This window comes from Polyodon spathula, chromosome 1 (assembly GCF_017654505.1).
Source record: "Polyodon spathula isolate WHYD16114869_AA chromosome 1, ASM1765450v1, whole genome shotgun sequence".
NCBI lineage: Eukaryota > Metazoa > Chordata > Actinopteri > Acipenseriformes > Polyodontidae > Polyodon > Polyodon spathula.
The window spans coordinates 70,373,348-70,385,660 of record NC_054534.1 but is presented as its reverse complement, the minus strand read 5'-3'; the positions used below and the strand labels follow the sequence as shown (position 1 = coordinate 70,385,660).

The window sequence follows — 12,313 nt, the reverse complement described above, 5'->3', positions numbered from 1 at the left end:
AGTTTGGTGGTTTGATTGGTTTTGCTCAGCATTTAATAATGAAACAGACAAAGGCTCTAAAGACAAAACACACAGGACACGGCACTTTCGCCAAAATAAAGAGACAAACAAAACGGACTACACAGACAAAACACAGTGAGCTTGTATTTTAACTATTACTATGATTATTACCTCCGTCTCCAATCCCGTTCTCCACTCACTGAACACACAACCCCGAGTGAGTTAAAACATGCTGCTTTTATGCAGCTGTTCCGAGACTAAATTGCTAATCAATCATTCAATTTGAGTCGTGGTACAGCTGCACGTGAATTAATGAAGTGCAATTCCCCGTGCTCGCATATTATTACATTTTACCTGCACGTAAAGTGCTGTGCAATCCTAGTGCCTAAATGCAAATATATATTTTAAACAACTTGTGTTCCACAGACCCATTTATATCCCATGTACCAATGACTGTGCACCAACATTAACACACAACACGCAACATATAACATTGAAATACACACAGGGGCGGGCAACATTGCCACAGCCTTGCAAAGGAAAATAGATATAATCATAAAACAATACCCCTTACAGTTACACCTGATGCTTCGACATCCATAAAGGCTCTTACCATTTGCCCTAACTCTTTGCTCATGTATCAGCAACAAGAATAAAAGCGAAAGTAAATGACAACGTTGACTAAAGCCTGATTGAGAGACAACTCCCTAAAGCAGTGATACTGAACTTGACTTGCTTTCCAGTCAAAGTTTTTACTCCAAGCAGGTTCTAATGTAGTTAATTGAAGCTGCTAAGAGGCAATTAACTAATTTATGACGTGGTTGGAATAAAGACCAGGACTGGAATGGATCTTGAGGGCCAGAGTTGAGTACCACTTAGAGCAGGACTTCTCAAATCCAGTCCTGGGGACCCCCTGTGGCTGCTGGTTTTCATTCCAACCGAGCTCTCAATTACTTAACTAGACCCTTAATTAGACCTTTTAACTTTTAGTTTTCAGCTCTTGAACAGTTGCATATTTCAAGTTAGCTATAACATAACTTGAACTGCAACTGTTTAAGAGCTGAAAATGAGTTAAAAGGTCTAATTAAGCAAATTATCAGTTCAATTAAGGGTCTAGTTAAGTAATTGAGAGCTCGGTTGGAATGAAAACCAGCAGCCATAGGGGGTACCCAGGACCGAGTTGTCCTGACTTAGAGGAACGCATTATAACATTACATTGCTATCAAGCTACTGTATAGAATGCCAGTGTCAGAACCTCATAATAACTCATTATAGTATTTCGGGCAGGATTTTAAAAAGGTTGTAAATGATAACTCCAGTGTTAATCAACCAATCGGGATGCAGCACTGATTTTTGGCATTTTCAAGAGGTCGTTATGCCTGTTTCGTTATAATCGTCCTAACGTGATTTCCAAAATTATGTTGATTTACAAAATAATGTTAATGTCTTAACGAGCAGGGCTTCTTGCAACTATTTCTTTTGTTTGCGTGGGAATTTAAAAGCAAATCTGCGTTAATTGTCACAATTTAACAGGAGTTAATTTACACTTGAAAAAGGAGGGTTTTAATTAACGAAACAGCATATAACTCACCTTGAAACAGAAATTTAACAGACCGCAGCTGATGATACACAGAGTGAGAGTGTACTGGGCCAGAGTTACTTTCTTACAAACAACATAGATAATTCAATATTTGTAGTTATTAAAATATTTTAGCCTTTTCTATAGTTGTGGTTATGAAAATGTATTCACTTGTTTTCACCATTTGTAACTTTACAAAACGTTTGTTGTATTGCTAAAATGATATATAGCTAACAACTACAAACACAAATGGCACTTCAAACATATTTATTTATAGCCTACAGTCATACATACTAAAATGCGGACAAAAACAGATGTCATCATAAGAAAGAGAATTTCAACCAATATACATAAATGGCTTACGGTATTTTTTTGCACATTAAAAGACAAAGTTTAAGCTATGACAAAATATCCCTCCGAAGAGGGTAAATAAGGTTTATTTTTTATGTTTTTTTTTTTTTTAATCCGTGCTTTCCCTTTTTTACCCACATGCCAGATAACCGTAAATCAGCATATGTGAAATGTTCTTAATAAATGTACATTCTGCATGACAAAATGCACAATTTTGAATTTTACAAATTATACACAACATGATATTTCAGATTATTTTGTATTTCCATTTGGCTGCTACTCGCTGGTGGGAGATCCCACTCTCTGTACGCTAACAGTTTCCATAACAGCAAATTCTGCTTCCATTCATTTGTATTGATCTCGTTAGCATGCATTTTGATTAACGAGTTCCCCTTATATTGTCGTTGAGACAGAATGTGCTGCAGGTGACCTGCAACAATTAAGCTTTGTAAAGAGAAATGCATTAATTAATGACTTAATCAACTCAATTTCAAAGCATTAACGGATTAATTTAATTAAAACATTTCATTTGAATTTGTACTAAAGCTCTTACCACGAGTTTGATACCTTAACACTGTTTTTTGAAAATCCTGCCCTTAGCATCTTGCTATTGCACTGGCTGAAGCCACAGTAGCTCTTAAAGCATTTACCATACAGCTTGGCTATCAGACGGTGTGCGTCTTCACAGCCATTGACAGCCTTCATAGCAAATTTAGGGTACACTACAGAAATACCGACCTTTGATTTGGTTGGAAATAAGAAGTTTCGTATTAACTCCATTGTAAAGCAAATAATAAAGGAATAATTGGGGATATTTGTATACCTTCCAGGTTCAAGTATTAAAGCTGAAAGGAACTAGTCAGTGGAACTAGCTAATTCACTTGCCTCTTATGCCTTTGTCCTTTGAAGGTCTTTGAATCAGGCTCAACTAACTTAGCCCAGTATGGACATTACCCACATCACCAAACTACTACACAATTAGGCTCAATTGGCAGTCCAAGTCCATTATTAGTAAGTAAAAGGTTCTCCCGCTTCTAAAGAGAGTCAGTTAGAACGTTATCCTCTGTGTAATGTGCAAAACAAGCTCTGTTGTCTTTTACTTTTGAACAGTCTGTTCTTGACACTATGCTTCCACATAAGGCACTGGTTTAAACCAAATAAAAACAGGTGGTTAAATACTTTTGATAAGATTGTGCATCTGTAATAATTTGTTTCAGCACTAAATATCTGTTAATGTAATTGCTTTACCAAAGTGGCATGCATGCAGCTGATGCGTACATTCATCTTTAGTAAAGAACTGTGTTTAACTGGGCTTCATAACAATCAGTATACTTTTTTTGTAATGAATGCTTACATCAAAAAGAAAAAAAAAAAAAAAAACTAGCAACCAATGCTTGCAATAGCTGGCAGTGTTTTGTGGACAGTATCCTTTTTCTTGCAAAAACACAACATTTTGTGTTGAAATTATGCAGGTAGCAAAATTCTGTGAGTTGTATGACTTGTTCCAAAGTGCAGGGATCCTCTGGGGTGAATTAAATTATGCAAAGGCTAGCTTAACTCAAGAACTGCCTAATAATGTGGTCACGACACACTACATTTTCATCAAGCAAGGAGATATATGTGCTATATATATATATATATATATATATATATATATATATATATATATATATATATATATATATATACACACACACACACACACACACACAGTGGTTTGCAGAAGTACTCACCCCACTGCAAAGTTTTCACATTTTGTTGGCACCTGATCATACTCCATGACGCTTTCAAATTAGACTTTACATGTAGAATCTACACAAACTACTCCACATTGATAAAGTTAAAAATGCATATGGAATATAAATAAGTAAGATTTACTGAGAAAAACAGATTAATCTCAGTTGCATAAGTATTAAACCCCTTTGCTACTGCAGCCCTAAATCAGCTCAGGTGCAAATGATTTGTTAGAAAGGTCACACAATTAGAGAAATCAGCCTGTGTGTACTCAAAGTGGTTTAACTTGTAGATAATTTCCCTCAGGTATATAAAGAGTTTCAAGCTGTAATATAGTGATCCAACAAAGCTACGATGAAGTCCAAGGAGCTTTTGAAACAAGTCAGGGATAAAGTGGTAGAAGTGTACAGGAAAGCCAGAGAAGGGTACAAGAAAATTTCAAAGGCACTTAACCCTTTCAGCACAGTGAAGTCCCTCATTAAGAAGTGGATGATGCATCATACCATCCACACACTACCCAGATAAGGTCGCCCTCCCAAACTGAGCAGGCAGGCAAGCAGGAAAGTGGTTTGGGATGTCACTCTGAAGCCAACAATGACCTTGAGAGATCTGCAAAGTTCTGTGTCTGAGATGGGAGTCAGTGTTCACACATCAACAATAAGCCGAACCCTACAAAAAGCTGGCCTGTATGGATGGCTGGCAAGAAAGAAGCCATTACTCAAAAAACCTATCTTAAAGCATGTGTGAAGTTTGCGAAAAAACATGAAGATGATACTGCAGACATGTGGAAAAAGGTTTTATGGTCAGACAAGACAAAAATACAAGCGCTACGTCTGGCGCAAGCCCAACACTGCATATCACCCAGTCAACACCATCCCAATTGTCATGCATGGTGGTGGCAGCATCATGTTATGGGGATGCTTCTCTTCAGCAGGGACTGGGAAGCTTGTCAGGATAGAGGGGAGAATGGATGGTGCAAAGTACAGGCGAATCCTTGAGGAAAACGTGTTTGAGACAGCCAAGACTCTGAAACTGGGGAGGAAATTCACATTTCAGCAGAACAATGACCTGAAGCACAAAGCCAAAACCACACTGGAGTGATTGAACAAGAAGAGAATTAATGTTTTTGTCTAAGTTCTAAGTCTAAGTTCTGACTTCAATCCAATCGAAAATTTATGGCGAGACTTATGGAGAGATTGCAGTCCATCGACAATCCCCAAAAAACTTATCAGAACTGGAGCAATTTTCCCATGAAGAATGGACAAAAATTTTACCACACTACTGTGCAAAGCTAGTAGAGACCTATCCAAAAAGACTTATAGCTTCTACCAAGTACAAACTTAAAGGGCTGAATACTTATGCAACCAGTACATTTCATTCTGTACATTATCTTTGCAAGTTCTGCTGACATTTAACCTACGCCTCATATAACAGCGTTCGGTTTAACCACTGTAGCTTTGAATAAAAAAAGTTTGTTTAAAAAATTATGGACACATTATTTGTAATTCAACAATAACCTAAAGAGTTGTAAATAACCCTTTCAATGCTTGAGTCTGTTTAGGAAGACTTGTGCTGCGGGGGAGTTGGGTAACATAAACTCATGAAAGTTATAGTTTTCAAAACACCACACCGAGCACCAGAGACTGAAGTGCAAAAGCACACACATTAAAAAAAGAGGACACATTGTCAGGCTTCCCCTCCATTGGTCTGCTAGTGATCATAGCCTCAGGGCAAAGCCAGATTTTATTTGAAGTTATTATTTTTTTTTTTAAAGTTTTCATCACCTTTTCTTTGTTTTTACATTTAGAATAATGATGTGTGTATTGCCTGAAAGTTTTGAATTGCCCACTCAGCTCCAAAAGCATCCTAAATAACATTACACTTCATCCTTCAGGCTTTGACATGTAGATATGTCAAATATTTCAGTAGATGTACATTTAATTAATAACAATCAACAGCACTAAATACTAAAAAGCTATTAGTTATAACATCCACAGTTACTTCCACATTTCCAGTTTGTTCATTGTGTCACATGTGCAATATACAATACAACTGGGTCTATCCAATTGATCTAAACATTGGCAGATCAAAATACCAATATTATTTAAATTTAAAATTTGGACCAAATCTGTGATTTTACTTTTTAAATATAAAACTATAATGTTAGAGATGCTGGTCCAGTAGTTTGAAAGATTTAAACCAGTATTGATATTATATCTACCACCGGTTGGATCAATTGAATAGACATCAATGTCTTTAACCCTTTTCAAACCAAATATAAATATCCAATTTAATACAGTAGTCTGCAGCTGTACTCCATGACATTATATATAAATAGATATCCCTACTTCTCATCAAACTCTCAGTATCTCTTCAATGCTGGCAAGATACTGCAAATGTAAGTAGGAAGTACTTGTCTTCCTTTACCGAGCTGAACCCATAGAGTTTCCTTGATGTAGCATTAAACAAATATGTATGTAAAATAAAAAATGACACATATCAGTATGACAAAAAAAAAGTCCACAGTGAGTGCTAACGTGCAAGAGGTGTAATTACAATTTACCCATGAACAATGGTGAAGTGTAGTCTGAGTTTGCGCTGGCCTTAAGTGACAGCTCCAGATTGTGTTAGCCATCTAATAAATAACGAACCGTACAATTAGACTCGACAAAACAAACAAACTCTAAACACTTACAGTTATTTTACTTTCGTCCTTCAGCGTTTCTCTCTTAACCATAAACAAAGGAACAGATCACCTAGCCACATCCCCTTTTGTAAAGTCAGTCATACCCCTTGGTTAACGAGTGCAACCGTTTCTCCTCCAATTTGCAGTTGCCACATCGCATCCCTTCTGGGGAAATGACTTGGTGTACCGTAGCTCCACCCCCATTCTAGATGGCCGACTTCCACATAACCCTTGGAATGAATTGTCCGACCATCCAGTCCGGGTACTCTGTTCCTTTTACGCCGTAACCTCACAGGTCAGGAGGGAAATTTATAACGAAGATTCATTCTTTCTCAGTCACAATAGTATCTACAGAATAGTATAGAATAAGACATATTTGGTATTTAAGGCAATGATGTGTTCAAGGTAATGTTCAACTTCGATTATTCGCAAAATACATGCAAAATGTAAGTATGACATACAGACCTAGAGACACTGCCATAGATTCCCACAATCTGAACATTACAATAACTTGTGCTGAATAATGTTAATATTCAGTTTCATCAAGATTTAGTAAGTTTTTTTTAGATACATGGAAAAGTTTTACATACAGATGTACAGACATACAGACACCCCCATGTATCCATGTATGTAAATCTTTATTTTATTTTAAGCAACAGTGGAAGGCTTTATAGTTTATTCTAATTTAAGAATAGCATCAGTACTTTTTTGTATACATCAGTAGCTACAACAATTTAAACTGCTTGAACAAATTACACAAATGTCACTTCAATCACATGCTTTCTTAAAAAACCTTAAATCATGTAAACAAGGATTTAGTTAAATTGTGTTTATTTTATATAGGGAGTTGACCTTTTTTTGCAGGTTAATACAGCAATATTGTAACTGGGAAAAATAAAACCATAAGCAAAAGGATACTGTCTCCTAAACAACTGCTGGTCATGCTTTCATAAAAAGCCTCAATTTTATTTTGCTAAATTAATACCAGGGAGTATTTAGTCTTATCATACATAATTGCATCCCTTTGATCTTTTGTTTTACCTGCAAAAAGTGAAGAAACAAAGATTTTTGTAAATTATGATACCTAATAAGTGCAATGCAATACAATTGGAATTGGTTCTTACGGCACTGGATAATTTATTTGAGAAATACAAATTGTGAAATCTGTGTGTGTGTGCATGCGTGTGTGTGTGTGTGTGTGTGTGTGTGTGTGTGTGTGTGTGTGTGTGTGTGTGTGTGTGTGTGTGTGTGTGTGTAACTCTTTTGGAATGCATGCTGTCGAGAAACCAAGTCCAGCCTTGTTTTATGTTTTTTTTTTTTTTAAGTCTGGAATTTGTTTTTTTGGACATTTGTTTTGCAGCTCTCTACAGATTAGTCGGGATAAGGTGCCAGCCCCAAGGTTAGCTCAACATATTTCTTGCAATAATCTTGGCAAACCGTGTCCTGAAGACATGGCCCTTAAATCCTGGGTTAAGTGAGATGTAATAGCCCCCTGCAGCAGCAGCAAATGTTTCTGTTGTCTGAAACCCCACCACACAGTGGCACTTGCTATAGCCACAGTTTGGTCGAACATGCTTGAAATATGTGTGATACTTTGCAGTAAATAATCCCTCATTATGTTTTCTTAGCCTTACTTATTGTTTCAGGAAACACACAACCCGGCCAAGGTTAGCAAGATGTCTGGTCCAACCAAAGTCTTGGTGCAATACATTTTGTATACTCTGTACTCTGCAGTATCATGTTAGAATGTTGGGTGAAGGAAATGGAGTGTGTTAGGAATGCAACATGATTATGGAACTTGAGGTCATTTGTCTTGGTGATGTGATGGGAAATAGCCATCTTTATTGGATGGAAACAAAACCCTTAAATACCCCACAGAGATACAGTCTGAAATAGGGGCAGGCACTGACTGGTAGTGGCTGCTCCTGTACTTCTCCTCCCATTGGGTTTCACTATTATATGTAGATAGTAAAGTCCCAAACTAGGGAGGTAAATAATAGGAAGTAAAGGGCCAGGTTCAGTAAAGGATTGTAAGTTCACTGGGTGGAGCAAGGCCACCTTATGTAATGTTTAAGGACATGGAGTTTAGTAACATAGAACATGTAAAGAGAGGGGCTCTGCCTCCTCAAAGGCCCAACATATAGAAGGGGGGTTCCATCATTGAGAAGACCCAACAAACAGGAGAGGGGTCACTGTCTCTGAAGAGACCCGACATACAAAGACTGGTCACCGTCTCTGAGGTGACCCGACATACGAACAGCCTCACAAACCAGAAAGAAAAACATGGATTATTATGTATTAGACACATGAGAGAGGTTCAGGCTCTTCTAAGACCCAATATATACAGTAGGGGGGTTCCGTCACTGAGGAGATCCAACAAACAGGAGGAGGGCCACCGTCTATGAGGTGACCAACATACAAAGAGGGGACACTGTCTCTGAGGTGACCCGAAATATGAAGAGGCTCATGAACCGGAAAGAAAACCATGGCGTCAGTAGATATAAGAACATATAGAGAGGGGTGTGCCACCTCTTCAAAGCCCAACATTTACATTCTGTCACTGAGGAGACCCGATAAACGAAGAGGGGTCCCGCCACTTGGAGGCCCTCACATAAACGAGGATTCAGAACCTGGAAGAGAAGAAGTAAAGGATCATGCGATGCGAAAAGTGGGGTTTGGCCAGGGGTCCACTCTGACTCATGGAGAACCCTCCTCTGAGAGGTAAATGTAGCAAAGCTTAACAAAGGGTTGGAGAAAGTGGAATCACTAACCCCCAAAAGAATGATCTGCCGGCTCCCCGCTAAAGACGTGTACAGACAAAAGGAGAACTGCCAAAGCATAAGAAAGGAGAGCAAACATTTAACACAAGAAAAGAAAACATTTAACATGACAAAGGGGTTAATAAGCTGTTCCCAGCTGACTATGTGAAGACCCTCCGCACAGTGGAAAGGAAAAACCCCCTTTCTTTTTAGGAGGAAACCTTTGGCGGAAAAAAAACAGAAAAACAGAGAAAAACACCTTTACGAACAGAGCTTTCAGAATACTGTGAATTTGTCAGTCTTTTAAAAGACACACTGGAAATGCATGCCAAGGAAGATTTCGTTTAGCTCTGGAGGTCAGAACACTGGAGACAGTAGCAGCAGGATCGAGTACTGTACCACCGCAGCGGCTGATATGGATGAGCCGCTGTGTTGATAAAACAGGATAGCGGGTGGATTTCATTAGCCATTTCATCTGGATTTGGACAGAGGGATGATGCGATCATCAGAGATTTCCTGATTCTAAAAAGAAAATTGCTGCTGGTGAGTGTTCTTCTGAATTCCGAATAATCACTTTAGATGTGGGTCTGTAGTGATACATGAAACGAAAAAAATACAAGACAACTACATAGGGGTGATGATAGGATGAAAGGGGCGAATTGAGGTGGGGGGCTTGGTCTGATATATATATATATATATATATAATATATATCATATATATATATATATATATATATATATATATATAATATATATTATGTAATAAATTAAAAAAATTTTATACGCTAAGTATGTAAGAAGTCTTCCAGCCTGCTCAGAGTCTCTTGTCACCCGAACAGTGTTGTATCTTATAAAGATTTCCTACCTTATTGAACTTGGCGTCTGCTTAGATAAAAAAAAAAAAAGTCAGTAGGCACTGTCTTAAAGTTCAATTACCGGTAGTTCAGTCTTGATGTGAAAACCACTAGTGCTATTCAGTCCCGAAGACTACTGGTTTAAAATGTTACATTTCAAGTCGAAATACCTTCATTGTCTTGGCTATATCCTGAACCATCACAGACTTACAGTTTATTCTGTGGATAACCTCTTACTCGTTTATTGATTGCACCCATCAACCAGGAATAATGGTAATGTGGCAATCTGCCTACCGCTAAGGGATCTGGGGGCAGTGGCTCTACAGATTATGACAGATTAGTCTTGAAAAGGGTACTGAAGGACAGGGACAACATCCTCCATTACCTTATTGGATAATGAACATTTGAACTACTGCTGGCAATGGGTCACTGTTTGAATACTGCTTTGAGGTAATCCATACAGACTTCCATCTGTCAAGGCTCTGATTAGGTGCTGTTAGAGATGACATCTTTCTAAGTATCCCACAGCATCTGTTGAAGAATTATAAGGAATTATTGACCCCTAGCCAATTATTTCCAAAAGGAATGGCCTTCATCCCACCAAGCATGAAACTGGCCCTTTTGCGGAAGTGTTTTTTGAAGGCTTATGGTGAACGGTATATTTAAACACACATGACCATACAGTATAAATAATCCCAGGCTGGCAAGGGACTCTTTGAGTCATCCTGCTGGCAAAAATAATCACCTTGGATGACTGTAATTGGAAGGTTTCAGTCACCCGCCATTTATTAACATTCTTGTTCATTTCTATATGAATGCATGGGGTGTATGTTAAACATAGCTGGAAGACTATCGTAGCGCTTTTCACTTTCATCCCATTAGGAGAACTGTGTGGTCTCAGGTGGTAAAGGTGATGAGATGAAACAGACGTATTCCACTTGTTCACTCCTGGATACTTTTATTGTCTGATGGCCTAAAACAATAAATTGGTTGTGAGAGGCCTAATTCCCAAATGACTCCAGTTCCTGACCTCAGCATTTTCAACAACAGAGACAAGATGGTACAAACATTGTGCAGTAAAAAATACACTGCTCTTTGAGTGTGAATAATGCCAGTATCGTGCATCTAAGCTTAGCACGAAAATACAAAATGTAAAACAATTTTAGGAAGGTTTTGGTTTTAGTTAAACAATGAGTTTGTGGTTTAACACAGTCAAACAAAGTATTCATGTAGTTCTTTAGCAATCTCTTTTATGTTTATGTATATAACGAACTGGTAACCACCATGACGGTCAAGGAAACAATAAAGAACAGTCATTTATCATCATCTCCTTATTTAGTTTGTGATACAGAGAACGAAAGTGATAATGATAAGAAAAAAATATAATTGTTAATTAAGAATTTATATGTAGATATTTACCTCAAAAATAACAATTAAAACATGTAGGCCTATGTCTCCATATTTATACTATAATTATATGTTTTCTACATGCTCAATCCTCACCTGTCATTTCAGAAAGTATTACAGCATTTGCTGTGGGTATTTCAGAATTTGGCTGTCTCCAAATAATTTTAAAAATGTTTTCCATAAAGTGGAAAACATGTTATTTCAGCTTTAACTAAGCTTAGTAACTCTTGGATGACAAGCCATTTAAATCCACGTCTGTAAAACAGTAGTCTAGGCAGAAGTAACATGAAAAAGACCAAAACCTTTGAAAAACATGATTACCATACCAAAAAAAAAAAAAGAAAAGAACACCAGTTTTGAATGTCACAGTGCATGAGATACAGTCAATTGCAGCAATGTATCTGTTGTTGAAGTTGCTGGTCTTGGTCTATTAAAATGTCATATTTTTCTATACATGACCCTGTCAGATTTAAAAAGGCTGTAAAGGTAGAGAGACACAATGTCTTTTTTTATGTGGTAGACCTCCTAAATACTTAGATTCCATATGAAAGTGCTCAAAACCATTAGTTATAAAAGCTATCCAATATTTGATATTAACTAACATGTTTTGTTGTTTTTTTTTCCACCAACAGCTCTCTGCCAGCCTGGATGTAAACATGGGGAGTGTGTGGGACCAAACAAGTGCAAATGTTACCCAGGCTACACAGGGAAAACTTGTAACCAGGGTAAGACCAAGCAGAAGTGAGTTACCAGTAGACAAACCACATTAACCCACTTGAAACTTGCATATAATCACTAGAACTCAGAGGGTTAATCCACACACCAGAATCTGGTTTCAGCACTTAAAATTGTTTAGTTGACCTTTCAGACTGGTATGGTTCCAGAAATTCCATCTTAGAACAGCTCAGTCTATTAGGCTCCATTGTCAATGTGTGTTCTTCAG

At 37.6% G+C, this 12,313-nt stretch overlaps 1 protein-coding gene across 4 annotated transcripts in view; it reads left to right on the top strand.

Annotated features, from left to right (window-relative positions):
* Positions 1-12,313, top strand: part of LOC121321843 (nephronectin-like) — a 48,532-nt gene that overhangs the window by 9,875 nt on the left and 26,344 nt on the right. For 2 of the 4 annotated variants that reach the window (XM_041261134.1, XM_041261113.1), the window contains exons 3-4: positions 7,711-7,749; positions 12,003-12,095. In XM_041261134.1, the coding sequence (XP_041117068.1) occupies positions 7,711-7,749; positions 12,003-12,095 (132 nt within the window). The remainder of the gene's footprint in view (positions 1-7,710; positions 7,750-12,002; positions 12,096-12,313) is intronic. The other 2 variants (XM_041261142.1, XM_041261123.1) reach the window with 1 other exon arrangement.